This window comes from Otolemur garnettii, unplaced genomic scaffold (assembly GCF_000181295.1).
Source record: "Otolemur garnettii isolate 467f Iridium unplaced genomic scaffold, OtoGar3 scaffold00061, whole genome shotgun sequence".
Classification (NCBI taxonomy): domain Eukaryota; kingdom Metazoa; phylum Chordata; class Mammalia; order Primates; family Galagidae; genus Otolemur; species Otolemur garnettii.
This window is the reverse complement of record NW_003852456.1, coordinates 4,007,062-4,029,686: the sequence shown is the minus strand read 5'-3', so window position 1 is coordinate 4,029,686 and position 22,625 is coordinate 4,007,062. Positions and strand designations below refer to the sequence as shown.

Below are 22,625 nucleotides of genomic sequence, written 5' to 3'. Positions count from 1 at the left end.
GTGGATTGATGGGCACTTGGGCTTCTTCCATGACCTGGCAATTATGAATTGGGCTGCAATAAACATTCTGATACAAATATCTTTGTTGTAATGTGGTTTTGGGTCTTGTGGATATATACCTAATAAAGGAATTGCAGGATCAAATGGCAGATCTATTCTTAGTTCTCTAAGTGTTCTCCAGACGTCTTTCCAAAAGGAACGTATTAGTTTGCATTCCCACCAGCAGTGCAGGAGTGTTCCCTTTTCTCCACATCCACGCCAGCATCTCTGGTTATGGGATTTTGTGATAGGGGCTAATCTTAACTGGGGTTAGGTGGTACCTCAAAGTAGTTTTGATTGCATTTCTCTGATGATTAAGGATGGTGAGCATTTTTTCATATATCTACAGTCTATACACCTATCTTCTTTAGAGAAATTTCTCTTCAAGTCCCTTGCCCACCCTGAGATGGAATCACTTGTTTTTTTTTCTTGCTAATACGTTTGTTCTCTGTGGATTCTGGTTATTAAGCCTTTGTTGGAGCATAACCAGCAAATATCTTCTCCCATTCTGAGGACTGTCTACCCGCTTTATTTACTGTGTTTTTGGCTGTGCAGAAACTTTTAAGTTTGATCAGGTCCCAAAAGTGTATTTTTGACATTGCTTCAGTTGCCAGAGGGGTCCTCCTCATAAAATTTTTGCCCAAGCTGATTTCTTCAAGTGTTTTCCCTACAGCTTCTTATAGTATTTTCATAGTTTCATGTCTTAAGTTTAAATATTTAATCCAGTGAGAGTCTATCTTAGTTAATGGTGAAAGGTGTGGGTCTAGTTTCAGTCTTCTACAGGTCGCCAACCAGTTAGTCCAGCACCATTTGTTAAATAGACAATCTTTTCCCCACTCAGTATTTTTAATTGGCTTGTCAAAGATCAGATAACAGTAGGTGGCTGGATTCATGTCTTGGCTCTCTATTCTGTTCCATACATCTACCTCTCTGTTTTTGTGCCAGTACCATGTGGTTCTGATCACTATCGACTTATAGTATATAGCCTGAGGTCTGGTAACGTAATTCCTCCTACTTTGTTTTTTCTTCCTGAGTAATGTCTTTGCTATTCGAAGCTTTTTCTGATTCCATATAAAATGAAGTATTATTTTTTCTAGATCTTTAAAGTATGACAGTGGAGCTTTAATGGGGATTGCATTAAAATTATATATTGCTTTGGGTAGTATGGACATTTTAACAGTGTTGATTCTTCCCAGCAATGAGGATGGTATGTTTTTCCATTTGTTAACATTGTCAGCTATTTCTTTTCTTAGAATCTCATAGTTCTCTTAATAAAGATCTTTCGCATCCTTTGTTAGGTAAACTCCCAAATATTTCATCTTCTTTGGCACTACTGTGAATGGGATAGAGTCCTTGACTATTTTTTCAGCTTGGCTGCTGTTGGTGTATATGAAGGCTGCTGATTTATGAGTGTTGATTTTGTAACCTGAGACACTGCTGTATTCCTTGATTACTTCTAAGAGTTTAGTAGTAGAATCCCTGGTATCTTCCAGATATACAATCATATCATCTGGATACCCTTGATCACTTTTTCTTCCCTGATTGTGATGGCTAAAACTTCCATTACAATCATTTCAAAACTATTAAGAGTAGAGTATAAATGTCTTATTCAACAAATAAGTAAGTGAGGTGATGGTTTTGTTAATTTTATATAAGCTTTCCACATTGTTTATCAAATCAGCACATTGTACCCTATAAATGCATTAACATACACAGTTATGATTTAATAAAAAAGATTTAGGTTTGACTCTTTGGCAGTTGTCCATAGCGTCTTCTGTCTTCTTCGACAGAAGATAGCATATAGAAATCTTACAGAAATCAAAGGTGCAGTTTCAGTCTTCTTCATAGTTCTTTTGGTGCTTAAACCAAACACATGTGATGTCCCTTTTTCAGCCACAACATCTGTGTTTAACTAGGTTATGCATTTTCCAAAACTTCATAGTTATTATAGTTTCTGCCTCTGGTTTATTCAAGATCAGCAGAGCAAACAGCTCTTTCTGAGTCCAGTTTTTAAACATGAAATATTCCATAAAGCAGCCCAAATTTAACATTTCTCTGTTTCTGGGGGACATTAAACAAATCAACCTGAAATAATTAAAATTGCAGCCATTCGGAATAGTCATGCAAATTTGGAAAGTCTTTGTGACTCTATAAAACTTTTGATCATTGCCAGTGGATCTATTACTTGCTTTTCTCCAATGCCCCGTTCATCCTCCTAGACAGGCAGAGGCCTAAGAGAGCATCTCAGTTCTTCCCAGGTAAGGGCCTGTTAGTGCAAACAGGCACCAGAAACCAGGGTTCCAAGCACACACTTATCCCCCCCCATATTAATATAAGGATACATATGATTAGGTTCCATTGTTTGCATTTGTTAGGTAAAGTCCAATTTGTAGCTGAGCCCTTCACCCAAGAGGTGTGCCATATACCCCTACATCATGCCTGTTAGGTGAGAGCTTACCAGTTGCCCCCTTATTGAATTTAACTTTTCTCTCATGTGACTCTATCATTGTTCATTTACCATTTTCATATTAGTATTGAAAACATTGGAAAGCTGCAGATGCTGGCGTGGATGTGGAGAGAAGGGAACACTTATGCACTGTTGGTGGGACAGCAAACTAATGCAGCTTTTTTAGAAAGAAGTATGGAGAATTCTCCAAAAACTCAAGTATACCTTCTGTTTGATCCTGCAGTCCCACCACTAGGTATCTACTCAGAAGAAAAAAAATCATTTAACCCTAAGGACATTTGCCCTTACCAATGTTTGACTTTGACTTCACTTTTCCATTGGTAAAATGACAGAGCTGGAGATCATCCCAAAAATCTCTTCCTTCTCTGTTCTAATGATTTACAGCAACATTCTGCTATCTGCAAAAAGTTGATTAAAGGCCACAGTTAAGTATTTATGGGTCAGAGTTTTCATCATTTTAATAACAACTGAATTGTGCATATAGATTTTCTAATCACTCTGAAGTAAAACCTAAGATACTTTTTTAAAAATCTAGTTGTGTTTTTAAGTGGTCTATTACATAATCATCATAAAGAAAACAAACATGGGCAACCTATTGATTTTACAGAGGACTTTGTTAATACATTGTAGTTTAAAGCAACTTTCAGTGAGGATTTTTAAAGCATGCATATTTGGTAATATTAAATAATAAGAAAGTTACCTTCAAAGGGAGCTTTTACACTGAGTTCCAATTTATATGAAACTTCTATCAAGTATGAGCTCTGTCTCACAATAGCTCCCCCAAAGTAATGTGTCTAAAGAGTTAGCCCAAGAAATTTTATTCTAAAAATAACATAAGATCCTAAGACTTCTTCCCCACCCACCCCCCAAAAATCCTTGTCTCCATTTGTGAATAAATATTATAAAGCAAAACTCAAGTTTGGTTTGCCCTTGAGTAATAACTTTACAGTTTAAGAACAAATGTTGTTAAATATTTGTATTCCATATAAATCTAGTTATTTGGGGTAGAAGTTTTAGTGTTTAGTAGGGACTTTTCTTCAGGTGTTTGAATAGCTTTCCTGAAGTGATGTGTGATAGGCCCCCTACAGAAGAGCCTGGACGCGGGCACTCAGAGCCTGCTGCCTGCTCCCCTGCCCCAGCATCATGCCCACCTCCCCAGATGCATCTCACTGTTCACGGTGCTGCAAGGGGTGACCTCTGTGATAAAGGTGATTGTTGTGATTTTGCCTTGAAAGAATAGCTAACATTCAAAATTCCCTCCTTTTCCCTCTTTCAGTTAGTTTAAATGTGCTTTGTGAAGGGAGAAGACTGTTTATATGCATTGGGTTGTAAGAAGAAACGTTTTCCTGTCTCTTTGCCATACTAACATAAAGATTAAGTCTGATGAGGAAATGAATGGCTTGCGGTAGAGACGTATTTCAAAACTGCTGAATTTATTTTCCACTGATAATTTTAGAGTAGAATTACAGTGAAATATTTGCAAGTCAGGTGACCGCACTAGTCATTATTTGCATCCCTGTAAGATAGAAATTTTAAAAAATTTTGAATGCTAATTAAGTTTTTTTGGGGGCAGTGTATTTTTCACAGTTGAATGAGGTTGTAATGTATCACTACACTAATAATGCTTGTGCTGACAAATAAAAATTTTAATAAGCCAGAAAGCAGTTTAGATTATTCTGAATTCTATTCCATAATAACCATAGACATCTATGATCATTACGGTACAACTTATTTAACTGATTCTCAGAAATCCCAAAAACTGGTTTTATCTCAGCTTGATTGGATTAAGAGATTCATGTATAATAGTAATCTTTTCCTTAAATAGACCTCTGATGAAATTCCATTTAAGGAATCTATTGAAAAGTAGAATATTGAGGATTTACATGTATAGTACTATAATAATGATAATTTTTATATATAGTAATATAGTGTAATTTTCACCATAAATATGTCTCTCTGGAATAAAGTTGGGTAGTAGTCTTTAGAATCTGACTCACTATGCTTTTTTTCTTTTTCTTTTTTCTTTCTTTCTTTTTTTTTTTGAGACAGAGACTTACGCTTTCACCCTAGATAGAGTGCTGTGGCATCATAGCTCATGGCAACCTCCAACTCGGGCTCAAGCGATCCTCTTGCCTAAGTTTTTCAATTTTTAGTAGAAACAGGGTCTTGCTTTTTGCTCAGGCTGGTTTCGAACTCCTGGGCTCAAGCAATCCACCCACCTCGGCCTCCCAGAGTGCTAGAATTACAGGTGTGAGCCACTTCCCCCAGCCTAAATCACTATGCTTCTAAGAAAGTGTTATCTGAAAAGTGCCTTGGAACTACGCTGAAAAATCTTTTCTGTGTATTCCAAGTTTACCATATTATATCGTTGGTTATAAAATTTTACCCCTCTGTTACCCTTCACATGTCATATTTTTAAAATTCATTTTTAAATTCTCCAGTTTTATTCTTACAGCCACCCAGCATTCGTGATTAATCTCACTAAAGATGTATCATTAATGACTGACTTCATATTAGTAATTGGGCGCATTTACTATTGCCATTCTTTTAGGACCCTTCCACTGTTAAATCTTTTAGACTTTTGACCAAAGATGTAAATGTCCCGTGGTGTGAGTTTTTACTCTAACTGTAACTAAGTAACTGAGTAAACACTGTGCATGTCTCAGTGGTGGTTGAGGTGGTCAGAAAGTCACACAGTGATGTGATGGAAATGACCCCAGCTTTGGAGCCAAGTGCGTTTGAGTTCACGTACCAGCTCCATCACCAACCGGGTAGTTGACCCCAGGTGAAGTCTCAATTTCCTTTGTCTTTAAACATTAATATCTTTCTAAAAGGATTTTTATGAGGATTACAAATAATCCCAGCACAGAGTAAATATTAAACAGTATTAAAGTATTAAAAATATTACGACGTGAGTGTTAAATGGGAGAAGACTTTACGAGATTATCTAATGGTCTAAGTAAAATAAGGCCACTGGCAACATGGATGGAAGCAGAGGTCATTATGTTAAGTGATATAAATCAGGCACAAGAAAGACAAAGTCCTACATGTTCTCACTCAAGTGTAGGCGCTAAGAAAGTGAATCTCAAAGGGGCAGAGAGTAGCCCCCAGTGATCATCAGAGGCTGGGAAGAGGAGGAGGTGGGGGGAGAAAGGCAGTTAGTTAAGAAGAACAAACATAGAGCTAGAAGGAAGGAAGTTACTGTACTACTCAATAGTACAGTAGGGAAATTATAATTAATAAATTATTTATATGTTAAAATTGCTAGAAGATACATAATGTTCCCAACACAAGAAAAAGACGATCCCAGTCACCCTGATTAAAAATATGTACAACTATGCTATATTGAAAAAAATTACATTAGAATAAGCTTGTTAGATTTGAAATACAAGTTTACATAGATTTTATGTTTGTATCCCCAAACTACCTAAAACGCACACTTTTTTAATCAGGAGAATGGAATACATTTAGAAACCAGATTGCCCAATAAGGTAAAAAGTGACCTGTGAGGTTTCTGTGCAACAGTTGTGATGGGTGGTTTACCTCATCTCCTCAAATGCTATGCCGGGAAAACCTCCATCATTTGGACCTCTCAGTTTGGAACTTGACTAACATTGATTTATTCGCGCAAATGTGTGTTGAATTTCTGACCACTGACAAGATTTTGCTCACACCCCCTCCTCCCAGTATGACTTCGTGGAGCTCCTGGATGGCAGCAGACTGATTGCACGAGAGCAGCGGAACCTGCTGGAATCAGAAAGGGCAGGACGGCAGGCCAGATCCATCAGCCTGCATGAGGCTGGCTTTATCCAATACTTGGATTCTGGAATCTGGCATCTGGCTTTTTATAACGACGGGAAAAATACAGAGCAGGTGTCTTTTAATACCATTGTTATAGGTAAGAACAATATTCAAAAGAGCGGTTTCCAGCCTAAAACTGTGTTGACTAGAATCTGATGTTTACCAATTTGGGGTGACTCTTGGGTGTATTGAAGCCCAAATGTGAGAAATATTTTCAAACTGTTTATGGGAGAATATGTGACCAAACCCATGAAGCCCTTGAAGAAAATATCTGTAATTAACTTTGGGAGAGGAGAGTGCATCATAAAAACAGTTTTAAAAAATCTGCACTCAAAGCGACAATCCTTTGCTTTGCTATTGGAATGATCTGGTGTGGATGAGGATCAAAGTGACACTGCTGATCTTTTGCTTATCTTTTGCAAGAGGCAGGCAATACAAGTGTTCCTTCTTTCTCTTTTCTTCAGAGTCTGTGGTGGAATGCCCCCGAAATTGCCATGGAAATGGAGAGTGTGTTTCTGGAACTTGCCATTGTTTTCCAGGATTTCTGGGTCCAGATTGTGCACGAGGTATGCAAGTGAGATTCTTTTCTTAAGCCAAAAGGAAGAAGCTGTAGAGACACAAGTAATTCAGAAAACTATCAAAACAAGAAGGAAAGGAGGGGGAAAGTCTTTTCTTTTGGAATCTTGGTGGAAAATGTGACTGTTAATTCTTCTGTCGTGTTTTATTTCACAGCAGCCTGTCCAGTGTTGTGTAGTGGCAACGGGCAGTACTCCAAGGGACGCTGCCTCTGCTTCAGCGGCTGGAAGGGCACCGAGTGTGACGTGCCGACGACTCAGTGCATTGACCCGCAGTGTGGGGGTCGTGGGATTTGTATCATGGGCTCTTGTGCTTGCAACTCAGGATACAAAGGAGAAAGTTGTGAGGAAGGTAAACATGTCAATATTTATAAAAGTCTGTTGTTATCTTCATAAAGAAACAGATTATACCTGTAATCCTTAGCTTGGCAGATGAACCCCTTTGTATATGCTTCTTTAGGAAAGTAATTTTATTTCCAGGTTCATGAATGCATTGTCTCATTAGCATTTTAACTAATAAAAAGAACAAATACCAAAAAGCCCCTTTTGCTCTTTTTCAGTAGCATGATTATTTTTTTTACACTCTGAGAAATAAGAAAACATCTGTGGCTTGAAACCAACCGTTGATTGTTGATTATATTTTTCTTTTTATTGTTTTGCACATTGATGGCAGCTTCTAAATCTAGGATTTTAGCATCTCTAGAAGACAGAATATTGAGCATAATATGCAAGTGAAAAAAAGTACGCCATCGTGGAAGTGTTCCATGTCTCTCTATGTGCAGTGATGAGAATCAAGATACTGTATTATAAAACGTAGTTAATTGTTTTCTCAAAAAGCAAAAAAGCACCATTTCCGTTCTTCAATCAAATTGATTTTATTGATCTGCACACACAAAGTAATGCAATTAAGTCTCTGGAATTAAATTTTCAGGCCATTGACCCTACAAGTGTAAAGTTTTATTGAGTCAAATTGCTAAATTAAATCTTGTCATCTAAAGCACATTAAAGAGAATTAAGAAGGATAGAGAGTGTGCAACTCATTTATTTCTCAAACAGTCTGAGGGTCCCATAGAGCTGTCAGTACGCAGTGGCCATGGATTAGGTCAGCCAATGCAGATTTGGTTATAGAGAAGGCAATACTTATAAGCCCCTAATTAGGCAAAAGAGAGCAAAAGTCTGAAACCTCCAGTGCCTGTGTGCACAATTCATGAAAATTACAAATCCTCACAAGAGTTCCAATTACCTAAATGGCATTGGACTGGTCCTTAATGCTTTATTGTATTACCAATCTTTGCATTTTCAGAAACAAGTGCTTGAAATGGTATGTAAATATTTGATTATTCAAAAATGTTCACTAGATTAGGGTTGAATTCTTTATCCTGCAGGTGCTGTGGTGTCTTCTAGATTTAATAAAATGTGTTATTTTTTTCTTTACACTAGCTGACTGTCTAGACCCCGGATGTTCTAATCATGGTGTGTGCATCCATGGGGAATGTCACTGCAATCCAGGATGGGGTGGTAACAATTGTGAAATACTGAAGACCATGTGTCCAGATCAGTGTTCCGGTCATGGGACATATCTTCAAGAGAGTGGCTCCTGTACTTGTGACCCTAACTGGACCGGCCCAGACTGTTCAAATGGTGAGGTTAACACATACAGTAGAGCTAAATGCGTAATATTATTTAGCTAAAGATGATAGTGTAATTTTTAAAATACACTTATTAAACAATACAAATTTTAGTAATGCGATTATAGAGACAAATATTAAAAGTGTTCAAATATAGTTATAGTAAAAGGAAAGAAACAGGCTTAGCCAATTTGTCGTTAAAATTTCCCCTTTAGAGGGCGGTGCCTGTGGCTCAAGGAGCAGGGTGCCGGCCCTGTATGCTAGAGGTGGTGGGTTCAAATCTAGCCCCAGCCAAAAACTGCCAAAAGAAAAAAAATTCCCCTTTAGCATTATTGGGAGGAATAATTTTTCATTTGCGTAAGATGCCCTATCTTCTTAACTTTCATTTTCTTGAACTACTAATAGCAACTAGCCTCTCTGTAGGCCTAAGTACAGTTTTATGTCTTAAGCACATTATCTTATAAACAGAGATGCCTCAATATAAAAATATATATGTGAGGCTCAATATGATCAGAATAAAGATAGAATAATATGTATATTGGTTCAACACTGAGTTTTTAATCTTTATAATATGATTAGAATAGAAATGGCAAGTAGTAGTCTTGTTCAATCAAGAAGTTGTTATCAAACACTAAAGTGCATTGTTACAGGTCCTATAAGAATAAAAGAATAGCAAGATGGAACTTGCCCTTAAAAGCAATGGTTTTCAAATTTTTTGACCACAATCTACAGTCTGAAATACATTTTCACATTGTGACCTTGTGCATGTGTGCAGACATACACTCACATAGTTGAAACAAGCGTTTTACAAAGTGATACACATTGAGAGGGTTAACAATGACACTTTGGAGGCTAAAAGGCAAGTCAGAAGACTTAGGAACAGTGAGGGAAGCAATGGATTTGCCCGGAGACAATAGAAATGAAAGGGATATATTGTATAGAGTTTGGTGAGAAGACCTGTAAGTATAAAACAAAGGGACTTGGGGTTAATGTTAATATCTCTAAACGAGGTGAGGAAGCCGGGAAAGGATGAGGCTGACTGGAGAGGCAGGACATTGGGGAGGCGATAGATGAGGTGTTTGAAATAGAAAAGAGGAAAAATATAAAATCAGAAAAAGGAAGAAAAATGAGAAAGAGGAGAATAACGGAGGGAGGATCAGCAGCTAGATAAAGGAGAAACAGGAGAAAGGACACATGGGACTAGCAACAGTGAACAAATAAAGACATTCTGCATGAAGCTGAGATTTAGTGAGGGGTGTACTAGCTGCTGTCCTGCCCAGTGTCATTGTCCCCACCTCCCAACCTGGTATTCCATAGTTAAGCGGTTAAGAACATGGCCTCGAAGGCCAGACTGCCCAGTCATGTTTTTGGACTGCTCATTTACTAGCCCCAAGACAGCAAGCAAGTTATTTGACTTCTCTGTGCCGAGGTTTCTTTGTCTCTAAAAGGAGGCTAATAGTAGGGCTACTTTATGGAATTGTGGTAAGATTTAAATGAGTTAATACATGAAAAGCACTTAGAATAGTGTTGTATACAGCAAGTACTCAATACATATTAAGCGTTAATAGAAGTCTCGGTGGCAGTGATGTCAGTAAGCTTGGTAGAAGTACTCTAAAGGATGGCTCCGCGTAGCTTGTCATGCCTAACTCCTCATCTAGTCACAGGAGCTTCCACATAAAACTCTTGACTGGATATAGTCGCCACATGTAAGATTTTTAAGATGCATGCTGTTTATTGGTATTACCTGATGGCGTAAGGCTAACTGAAATCTTGCAAGGTTGCTAATCCACTTGGTTTAGCAAGGAGAAAAAAAGACTAGTAATTTTTACAAATTGCTGTTTCCTTGCCTTTTTAGAAAGGTAAATGACACCTCTGCTTCCTTATGAATCAATATTAGCATGACAGATTTATCTGCCACCTTCATCTACTACAAACTGAATCCTAGAAGCCTACACTAAACAAAGTTTTCTGGAGGCTACTTTGTAATATTGATGAAAATTTTCTATTCAACCTATAACTAGATACAGTACTGAAAAGACAAGCTTTTGTCCTTTCCCCTCCCTGCTCATTTCTCTCCTTGCTGCCCTCCTTCTCTCTCTCCCCTCCCTTCCTCTCATTTTATTCTTCCTCCCTTATCTTTTAGCCATATACTGTTGAATAGTGTGGGAAACCACAAACTTTGGTTAAAAATTCATGTCTGCTGGAGCAAATAACATTTATAGGATAAATAAGAGTAGAAACGTAAACTGCAGTCTGGATGAGAGAAGGCCTTGGATGCTCACCGAGGAGTGGGAAGCATCACCACCCAGCGTTCATCAAGCCTGGGCACATTAACACATTACCTTCTTTTGTCCTCTGCTCTTCAGAAATATATCTTGTAATTACAAGAATCAAAATAAGCATTTAGTTATTTCTGTTGCATTTTTATCTACACTAAAAAGCCCTTTCCACAAAAAATACCCAATTAAATTTCATAGAGATAATTACTGATACAGTAAAGCTCCTCGGTTCAGGTCCCTCTGTCAAACAAGCCCACCAGCTATAAAACAGGACTTGCTTTGCGTTGCCATCCTGCTTTGCTTCCCACAGTTATCCGTGCAGGAGAGGAAGAAGCGTAATAGCCCATTTTTTGTTTCACATGAAGTTATTAAAATATATTACCTGAATTATTTTATAAAGGGTAGTTTGTAATTGATACTAAATAGCACAAAAGCTAATTCAGTTCTGTTCATAAAATATTACTATGAATAGCAAAACAAAGACATAAATGTTAACTAAAAGAGTAAATTGGCTGCCAAAATCACATATCACTGTTTTACATATTTAGACTAAATTCTATTATGCTGCTCTAATTATTTTGCTAGTTAATAATCTGATCGTACCTGTGTATTAAATGACTATTTGGTCATAGTGAGTGAAGATTTTTGTCCTATGCATCTTGGTACCCTCAGTGCCAAAGGGAAATTTAGGATATATTAAACTCTCAGTATATAGAGTAGCACAGCAAATACAGTACTTGTCTTCTAAGGAAAGTAAGTATAGGAAAAAAATCTTATTAAACTTTGCTGTAAGCTACAGAAAGATAGAAAACTGATGTAGAATTAGTAGTCAAAATCTTTAATATGCTTTTGTTCACCCTGTAAAAATATCTGGTCTCACATGCCTCAAATTTATCTGGCTGTTGCATGGTTCTCATTATTTATAAAAACACTGTTGTTCATTTACATCTGTGGCTTAAAGTTTACAAGCAGCATAATTCTCAATTTCTAACTAAATGAATCCTAAAGGAAAGCACATTTCTCACTGTGTCTTTTGTTGTGGAAATGACCTTGAGATATCTAAATTCAATAAGAGAGTGGAGCTTACAACTGAAGAAACATTTGGATAAGCTGCTAACAAAGAAGAAATGAATTATATCCACCAGGAAGTTTATAGGTTTGAAAGCAACAGAGCCCTCCTCTGTCTTCATCAGCAGTTTGTCCATTAATTATCCCTTCAATTCCACTCCAATTAAATTAACTCTAATTAATAAGTTCATTACTAAGATTGACGCACCTTGCTCAAAGCTAGTGTGCTAGAGGCTGATAAACACCTTCGCCCTAATGAAAAATTGATTAGATTGAATAAAAAGGAGGGGCTCGGAAAGAAACCTCTTGCTTCTGGAGCCGAGTTGATGTTATGTTGCTCTGAAGTTAATCAAACTATCTGGGATCTCTTAATCAAAAATTTAATTCAAAAGAGATAGAAAATGTGCATGGAAAAAAAAACCACGTGCTACTTTCTTCTGGTTAATAGTCATGGATGATGTCTATAAGAAATACTACAACTTTCATAGTGCCTCAATACCATGTTTAAAGTTAACCTGTAAGAGAATTCCCCAAGGAACAAGAACATATGACTACATCAACAATTAGTATTTTTTAATTTTTTAAAAAAGGCTTAGTATACTTGTTGTATGTTAGAAATGATTTCAGATTTGTATTGTTCTGTTTTTTTTTTTTTTTGCAAGAAAGCCAAAGCTAAATGATAGTCTTATAACCCCAGGCAAAAATTACTAATCTAGTTAACTTTATATAAGAAGAATAAAAAATGAAATAACCCTCAAAGTTCCTTCTCCCTGTCTGTCTTCCTTCTTCTCAACTGACTGTAGTGTAATAAAGCTGTTAAGAAAATTTTTTGAAAATTTATTTGAGATGTCTGAATTCTTTCCAAAGACCTTACCTGGTATTAGGGTGTTTGAAGTTATCTGGTCACTTGTGCTCCCTTCAGTAACTCTGGCAGGTGAGAAACCTTGTTTTTCAGGTGATAGAGTCAATATTATATACAGCCTGTCCATAAAGTTTATGTCTAATAAAAAAAAAATTGTATCTATCACTAGTATAGATGTACTGAATAGGAAAAAAAAAGTGTTTTATTTAACCAGCCTGTCTGTGAGGTTCACAACTTACTGAAGCAAGCTAGAGTACTTACTATAATACTCTTCTTAATAAAGGTTTCCGGATTACACGCACCATTGTAAGTAATCTGTTTTCAGTTCTTGCCATATGTATGAGACCCAAGTCCTACAATGCTTAGATACTGAAATACTTCATTAATTGGGGTAGAGGGTACATGTTTTCTTGGCTACCAACAATACTCTTATGTATCCTATAAGAAATACTACAACTCTTAGTGCCCTGAAGACCATGTTTAAAGTTAGCCTATGAGAGAATGCGGGTTTCCTACAATCTTCAGCAAAAAGTGTTAGTATAGTTAAATTTATTGATTTATTTATTTATTTCTCTTATCTGTCACCCTGAGTAGGGCCATGGCTTCAGCCTAGCTCACAGCAACCTCAAAATCCTGGGCTTGAGCGATCCTCCTGCTTCAGCCTCTTGAGTAGCTGGGACTGCAGGCACCTACCACCACCTTGGCTAGTTTTTCTATTTTTAGTAGAGACAGGGTCTCTCTCTTGCTCAAACTGGTCTCAAACGCCCTGCCTCAAAGGATCCTCCCACACCGGCCTCCCAGAGTGCCTAGATTGCAGGTGTGAGCCACCCCATTCAGCCTAATATAGTTAACTTTATATGATTATTCTCTCTGTGATGTTTTCTGAATAAAATATCTTCTGTACAAAGTAAAAAATAATGCATGATTGTATATGTATTTCATGTATGATTACAGCATCCTGTAAAATTAAATGATGAATAAAGATATGAAATTCTATCATTGGTAATGCTGAATAAGCAATGCTGAAATTAGTAGACAGATACTATTGGCTTCTTTTCAATGATTCTGTTTTTCACTTTAACAAATTGAAGACGTGGGTCTGCTGATCATGCCCCTTCTCACTCCTGCTACTTTTGTCTCCTGCGGCTTCCTCTTTCCCCATGTAGAAATCTGTTCCGTGGACTGCGGCTCCCATGGCGTTTGCATGGGGGGCTCCTGCCGCTGTGAAGAAGGCTGGACAGGCCCCGCATGTAACCAGAGAGCTTGTCACCCCCGCTGTGCTGAGCATGGGACCTGCAAGGACGGCAAGTGTGAGTGCAGCCAGGGATGGAACGGAGAGCACTGCACCATCGGTAGGCTCCCCTGCACCCTGTCCGTCGTGCCCGCCTTCTGCACTATCTGCCCTGTACATCGTGCCTGCCCCGCCCACTGTGCCCTGTCCGCCCCACTCCCCTGCCCTGTCTGCCCTGTCCATCTTGCCCGCCTTGCCCCCGTGCCCTATCCTTGGTGCCCTCCCTGCCCCCCCCACCTTGTCAGCCCCGCCCACCCTGCCCTGTCTGCCCTGTCATTGGTACCCGCCTTGCCCCCCGACCCTGCTGCACCCTGTCTACCCTGCACATGCAGCCACAGAGCCCACTTCTTCAGCTGCTTTCACCTTACTTCTGCACATTATTGTTTTTTTATTCATCTCTCTCCAAACGGAACTACTTTTTACAGTATGGTTGTCGTGCTGCTATACCAATTCAGTTCTTTTAGAAATGTGACAAGTATGAGGTTAAATTTTGTACTCATATTTTTTGTGATGGTCACAAACGTTGACTCACATAAAGCAGATTCTGTTATCTCCTTAAAAATAAACTTTTAAACTTTTAGTGGATATTTCTTATTTATTTACTTATTTATTTTGAGACAGCATCTCTGTCACCTTTGGTAGAGTGCTGTGCTATCATAGCTCACAGCCTCAAACTCTTGGGCTCAAGCAATTCTTTTGCCTCAGCCTCCCAAGTAGGTGGGACTACAGGCACCAGCCCCAATGCCCAGCTATTTTTAGAGATGAGGTCTCACAGCTCAGTCTGGTGTTGAACCTGTAAGCTCAGGCAATCTACCTGCCTTGGCCTCCCAGAGTGTTAGGATTACGGATGTGAGCCAGCACGCCCAGCCTAGTGGATATTTCTTAATGTTCCCTTTTGCTGCTACATCTCTTAATAGCATTATATTTTTTGCTATAACAGTTTATTTATTTTTTTTTTTTTTGTGCATGACAGTCTCACTCTGTTGCCCTGGGTAAAGAACTGTAGGGTCATAGCTCACAACAACCTCAAAGTCTTGGGCTCAAGCAATCCTCTTGCCTCAGCATCTGAGTAGCTGAATGACAGGTGCCTGGGTGCCCAACTAGTTTTTCTATTTTTAGTAGAGATGGGTCTCGCTCTTGCTCAGGCTCGTCTGGAACTCCTGAGCTCAAACCATTCATCCGCCTCAGCCTCCTAGAGTGCTAATTGTAACAACATTTTCCGGATATGTGGCTTTTGTGGCCTCTACAGATTCTAGACTCATTCATCTCAGGCCTGTGGGTATACTGAGTCTCTACCACAGAGGTGCAACATTTTATGACTGGATTTTGTAGTACCATAAGAAATAAGGAAGAAAAAACACACAAGTATAGTTGTTCTTAAACCTATATGGTTAATGCTTCTTTAAAAAATGATGACATTCATGAATATCTATAGATAGAAATATTCTGTAGAAACAATCAGATGTTTAAGATCAAAATGTTAGCATATAAATGGTATTTATCATGGATACAAAAGTATCTGGAACTCTCGTAATACTATATTTTTAAGATGGTGTCTTTGATTTTGAGTCACTGAGATTAAAATGTTCACTTAGAAAAAAATTCAATGAAAGTAATAAATTTCTACTCTACTTCAATGGAATTGTATGGCATTGATTATAAATTGCATAGTTCTACAGAAATTTCAGCACTTGAGGTACATTGTTTCTCCACATTGTCTTGTATGCTTGGGGTAAAATTGTACAAAGCTGTTGGAGGGAATGTTGGTGTCTTTAAAGCAGTGGTTCTCAGCCTTCCCAGTGCCGTGACCCTTTAATACAGCTCCGTGGGTCACAGCCCACAGGTTGAGAACTGCTGCTTTAAAGGCTTCTTCTTCCATTGTATCTGTAAGTACTGTATATGATATACTTGACTTTTTTGCTTACGGGAATTGGTTAGCCAGGAATTTTGTCATAGGCAAATTAAAATCACATACATCATAAACTGTCACAATAATATCATTACAAGTGTCATGTATATATTTTTTCTCATCTTACTGACATCCTTGACAACTGTTTCAAGGGTCTCACTACCACCCCACACTGGTTACCTGCTACAAGGACTAATAGGACTCAGAGGTAGTTGCATTCAAGTCTACGGTTTCTTACTGTGATCAGAAAAGAAAAAGGTCACATAAGAGCAGAGTATGGAGAAATCCAGGCACTGGCTTGCTGAGTTTCTTCTCTCCCACTGGGAGAGATCGCATGGTGCATTCTCCTCTTCCAACGGCGAGCTCCATCAACATGCAATTATTTCTTCTGCCCAGAGAAGCCATTTAAGACTTCAAGAGTCTAAGTTTTTATTGGGACTGCTCAAGCGGTATCCTCTGTCCCCTACAGCCATCACAATTCCAGACAAGCATTTCATAAAAGCCAGTGTGGGCAAAATAACCATGTCAGTATAGGGAACAGCCAGTACCCTGATGCCAGCCAAGGGACAGCCCTCCAAAATCCTACAGATCAGGCCTGCTGGGGTAACTCTCACCTGCAGGGGACTCTTAGAGCCTGGCTTGTTGGATGTGAGCCTATTGCTCACAGCTGGGGGATACTGGAGTCAGCAGCATGTATTCACAGCTTATCTGCATGGACGCAGTTTCCTCTTCTCTCCTCTTTAAGAGAGGCTTCCTGGGGCAATGTAACATGTTATATACGTGAACTTCATTAAAGCAGGAAAAAGTTGACAGGCAGGATTTGAATATCTTTTGTGGCTGTACAGAGGACAGTGGAATACACCTGTGGCCAAATAGCTCCATGTCCCGAAAGCCCATGTGCAAGAGGCAGGCCAGGAAGAATATTCCTGTGATCTTATTCGTTCATCTTTGTGACCTTACCACCCCTGTACCAAGTCAGAAGTGAACTGATTCTAGAAAAAGTTAATATATCTGACTATACAGATCCTAGGAGGTACAACAAACACATGGGCATATCACTTTGAAAACCAGGAAGAGTACCACAGAGTTATCTGTAGGCAGGTTTAACTTGCCAGCAGCTACTCAACAAATCATTTTATTGATTTCCTCATTGACCTTGGCAATATTACATGGATAACAGTGTTCTTTATGTAACCAGTTCTTAACTTTCTCATTATTTAGGAATAAACAGGATTTCTGTTAGTAGCAGTTCTTTTAATTATTAATGCAACTTTTCTATCTTGCTGTAGTTAATAGCAATTCCATTTTATATTGTTTTTATTTAGTTTGCTGTTTTTATACTGCATATGAATAACAATGTGGGAAATAAAGGACTCACCTCTTTTAAAAATAAATCTTGATGTGAACCTTTTAAAAGATGTATAGAACCTTTAATTCATTGTTTGATTCTTTTATACAATTAGAACTGGTTGGTCCAAATTTTGGCACACAGAAATCCGTTTGCTTTTCTGTTGTTTACTTACTACCTGTCTGTATGTCCACAGCAAAGGATCAGACAACCCAGGAAGCCATGGTGTGCTTTCTCATTGGGGCTAATAACTGCTGTGCATTTCCTTTCATTTTCAACACTTCTACATCTGACAGAAAGAAGCTGCTACTTGATGAACGAATACTCATAAATCAGCGAGATTTTTTTCTTTCACCATATTATATGCCATCTCATTGAATACAAATAGGGGGGTAATTGAAAGAGACAGAGGAGGAATTAAACAGCTAGAAGCAAACAAAAATTCCCAATAGAAAGCAAAGAGTATTCTTCATTAGTCATCTTCTGTCTCATAAACTCAGTTCATACTTTCATGAAACGATAGGCATTTTTTTTTTACTGTTGGGGATTCATTGAGGTTACACTGATTACATTTGTTAGGTTAAGTCCTTTACAATCATGTCGTGCCCCCAAAAGGTGTATCACACACCGAGACCCCACTCCCTCCCTCCTTCCCTCTGCTCTCCCCTTACCCCACCACCATGTCATTAATTGTCATGAATTGTCCTCATATCAAAATTGAGTACATAGGATTCATGTGTCTCCATTCTTGTGATGCTTTACTAAGAATAATGTGTTCCACTTCCATCCAAGTTAATACAAAGGCTGTAAAGTCTCCATTTTTTTAATGGCTGATTATGGCATATGATATTCCATGGTTTATATATATCACAGCTTGTTAATCCATTCCTGGGTTGGGGGGTATTTAGGCTGTTTGCACATTTTGGAGATTATAAATTGAGCTGTGATAAAGAGTCTAGTGCAAGTGTCCTTGATAAAATTATTTTTTTCCTTCTGGGTAGATGCCCAGTAATGGAATTGAAGGATCAGATGGGAGGTCTAGCTTGAGTTCTTTGAGGTTTCTCCATACTTCCTTCCCAAAAGGCTGTATTAGTTTGCCAGTCCCACCAGCAGTGTAAAAATGTTCCTTTCTCTGCACATCCGCGCCAGCATCTGCAGTTTTGAGACTTTGGAATGTGGGCCATTCCTGCTGGGGTTAGATGATCTCTCAGGGTGGTTTTAATTTCCATTTCTCTTTTAACTAGGGATAATGAGCATTTTTTTCATATGTTGGCTAGCCATTCGTCTGTCTTAGTTAGAGAAGGTTCTCTTCTCTTGCCCATTGATAATATGGGATTGTTGGGGTTTTTTTATCAAGCTTTTGTCTGATTCAAAATATGCAAATATCCTTTCCCATTATGTAGGTTGTCTATCATTGATTGTTGTCTCCTTAGCTGTACAGAAGCTTTTCGCTTTCATTAAGTCTCATTTGTTTATTTTTGTTATTGTTGCAATTGCCATGACAGTCTTCTTTATGAAGTCTTTCCTCAAGACGATATCTTGCAGTGTTTTTCCTATGCTTTCTTTGAGGATTTGTATTGTTTCATGCCTTAAATTTAAGTTCTTTATCCATCTTGAATCAATTTTCTTGAGTGGGGAAAGGTGCGGGTCCAGTTTCAGTCTTTTACATGTGGATATCCAGTTATCCCAACACCATTTATTGAATAGGGAGTCTTTCCCCCAGTGTATGTTCTTGTTTGGTTTATTGAAGTTTAGGTGGTTGTAAGATGTTAGTTTCATTTTCTAGTTTTCTATTTGATTCCAAATGTCTATGTCTCTATTTTTGTGCCAGTACCATGCTGTCTTGATCACTATGGCTTTGTAGTACAGTGTAAAATCTGGATGTTGATGCCCCTGGCTTTGTTTTTATTACTAAGAACTGCCTTATCTATATTGGTTATTTTCTGGTTCCATACAAAATGCAGAATCATTTTTTCCAAGCCTTGAAAGTATGATATTGGTATTTTAATAGGGATAGCACTGAACTGGTAGATTGCTTTGGGAAGTATAGACATTTTGGCCATGTTGATTCTTCCCAACCATGAGCATGGTATGTTCCTTGTTAATATCCTCTGCTATTTCCTTTCCTATTAGGGTTTCATAATTTTCTTTATAGAGGTCCTTCACTTCTTTTGTTAGATATATTCCTAGGTATTTCATTTTCTTTGAAGCTATGGTGAAGGGAGTTATGTCCTTATTTAGCCTCTCACCTTGGCTGTCATTGGCGTGTACGAAGGCTGCTGACTTGTGGACATTGATTTTATATCCTGAGACATTACTATCTTTTTTGATGACTTCCAGGAGTCTTGTGGTTCAGTCTTTGAGGTTCTCTAAGTATAAGATCATATTGTCAGCAAAGAGGGAGAGTCTGACCTCTTCTGCTCCCATTTGGATGCCCTTTATTTCCTTGTCTTGCCTAATTGTATTGGCTAGAACTTCCAGCACTATGTTGAATAGTAATGGCGACAGAGGACAACCTTGTCTGGTTCCAGTTCTAAGTGGAAAAGCTTTCAGTTTTACTCCATTCAGTAAAATATTAGCTGTGGGTTTGTGATAGATAGCTTCAGTCAGTTTAAGAAATGTGCCACCTATGCCTATAACTCTTCAGTGTTCTGAATTAGAAAAGTATGCTGGATTTTATCTAATGCTTTTTCTGCATCTATTGAGAGGATCACATGGTCTTGGTTTTTGCTTCTGTTAATACGGTAAATAACGTTTATGGATTTGCATATGTTAAACCAGCCTTGCATCCCTGGGATGAAACCTACTTGATCATGATGTATACTTTTTTTGATGATAAAGCTGTAATCTATTGACTAGTTTTTGTTGAGAATTTTTGTATCTTATATTGATTAGTGAAATTGCTCCTTTTTAGTTGGGTCTTTTGTTGGTTTTGGTATTAGGGTGATGTTTCCTTGGTAGAATGTGGCGGGGAAGATTCCTTCCTCCTCAATTTTTTGGAATAATTTCTGCAGTATGGGAATAAGCTCTTCTTTGAAGGTATGATAGAATTCTGGTGTGAAGCCATCTGGACCAGGGCATTTTTTTGTTTGGGAGTTTTTTTATTGTTTCTTTGATCTTAGTGCTTGAAATCGGTCTGTTCAGGACATTTATTTCTTCCTGGCTAAGTCTAGGGAGAGGGTATGATTCCAAATATTGATCCCTTTCCTTCACATTGTCAAATTTCTGGGCATAGAGTTTCTGGTAGTATTCAGAGATAATCTCTTGTATCTATGTGGCATCAGTGTTATTTCCCCTTTATCATTTCTGATTGAGGTTACTAGAGATTTTCTATTTCTATTAGTCTGGCGAAAGGTTTATCTATTTTATTTATTTTTAAAAAAACAACTGTTTCATTAATTTTCTGAATGATTCATTTGTTTTCAATTTCATTAATCTCTGAATTTAATTTTGGATACTACTTCTGCTGAATTTAGGCTTAGATTGCTCTTCTTTTTCCAATTCCATAAGATGGCTTGTGAGTTTGTTGATGCACTCTCTTTCTGTTTTTCAAATGGAGGCATCTAAAACCATAAATTTTCTTCTCAAGACTGCTTTTACTGTATTCCACAGGTTTTGGTAGCTTGTGTCTTCATTATTGTTATGCTCAAGGAAGTTAATGATTTCCTCTTTTATTTCTTCCTGCATCCAATTGTCATTCAGCATAAGGTTATTTAATTTCTATGCCTTTGTGTGGGGTTGAACATTTTTGTTGGAGTTGAGTTCTGCCTTTAATGCCTTGTGATCTGAGAAAATACAGGTAAACTTTCAATTCTTTTGATTCTGTTGAGGTTTGTTTTCTGTCCTAGGCTATGATCAATTTTGGAGAATGTTCCATGGAGTGATGAGAAGAATGTATTTTCTTTATCTTTGGAATGGATTATTCTATATACGTCTATCAGGCACAGTTTTTCTAGGGTTTTATTTAAGACCCTTATATCTTTGTTTAATTTCTGTTTAGAGGATCTGTCCAGCTCTGTTAAAGTCCCCTGTTATTATGGTATTATAGGATATCATATTGCTCAGACTAAGTAAGGTCTGTTTCAAGAATCTGAGAGCATTTAAGTTGGGTGCATAAACATTTAGAGTTGAAATGTCTGTTGTTGTATTCTTCCCTTGACCAATATGAAGTGACCATCTTTGTCTTTTTTGACTTTAGTTGCTTTAAATCCACATGTATCTGAAAATAAGATTGCAGCCCCTCTTTTCTTCTGGATTCCATTTGCCTGAAAAATTCTTCCAACCCTTAACTCTGAGTTTTTTGTTTCTTGTTTTTTGTTTGCAGTTTTCGGTCCGGGCTGGGTTTGAACCCGCCACCTCCGGCATATGCAGCTGGCGCCCTACTCCTTTGAGCCACAGGCTCTGCCCTACTCTGAGTTTCTGTTTGTTTGTTTGTTTATTAAATCATAGCTGTGTACATTAATGCAATCATGAGGTTCAGTGTGCTGGTTTTATATACAATTTGAAATATTTTCACCAAACTGGTTAACATAGCCTTCATGGCATTTTTTAATCCTTTCAGCCAATCTATGCCTCTTCAGTGGGGAATTCAAGCTATTAACATTTATTGAGATAATTGATAAGTGTGGTAGCATTCTATTCATCTTCTTTTGTGAAAGTTTATTGCTTAGTTTTGTCTTTTGCATCATTGTGGAAGCTAGGTTCTGTCCTTTAACTTCTGGGTGCTTACTTTGCTGGTGGTCCATTGTGATGGTCAATGTGTAGAACAGGTTGAAGTATTTTCTGTAGAAAGTATTTTCTGTAGAAAGTATTTTCTGGTCTTGTGGCTCAATTTCCTCAATGTTTGCATATCAGTAAAAGATTTGATATCTCTGTCAATTTTAAAGCTTAGCTTAGTAAGGATATAGAATTCTGAACTGGAAATTGTTCTGTTTAAGTAGATTAAAGGTAGATGACCATCATCTTCTAGCCTGAAAAGTGAGAGAAGTCTGCAGTCACCCTGATGGATTTGCCCCTGTAGGTCAATTGATGCTTACTCCTAGCAGCTTCCAAAATCTTTTTTTTTTTGTCTTGACTTTGGACAGGTTCATCATAATGTGTCTTAAAGCTCTATTTGAGTTGAGGTGACCTGGGGGTACAATATCCCTCTGAAAGGAGTGTGTCAGAATCTTTGGTGATATTTGGGAAATTTTCATTTATAATATTCTCTAATATGGCTTCCATTCCTCTGGGGCATTCTTCTTCCCCTTCTGGGATACCTATAACTCATATGTTTGAACGCTTCATAAAGTACTTTAATTCTTTTGGTAAACGTACTGCTTTCTCTCTCTTCTTTTCTGCCTCTTTAGCCATCTGAGA

At 37.9% G+C, this 22,625-nt stretch overlaps 1 protein-coding gene across 1 annotated transcript in view; it reads left to right on the top strand.

The window, feature by feature from the left end:
- The window catches only part of TENM3 (teneurin transmembrane protein 3), a 199,871-nt gene that overhangs the window by 68,131 nt on the left and 109,115 nt on the right, over positions 1-22,625 (top strand). The window contains exons 5-9 of the mRNA XM_023514908.1: positions 6,194-6,404; positions 6,772-6,873; positions 7,040-7,234; positions 8,323-8,523; positions 13,886-14,071. Of these exons, the coding sequence (XP_023370676.1) occupies positions 6,194-6,404; positions 6,772-6,873; positions 7,040-7,234; positions 8,323-8,523; positions 13,886-14,071 (895 nt within the window). The remainder of the gene's footprint in view (positions 1-6,193; positions 6,405-6,771; positions 6,874-7,039; positions 7,235-8,322; positions 8,524-13,885; positions 14,072-22,625) is intronic.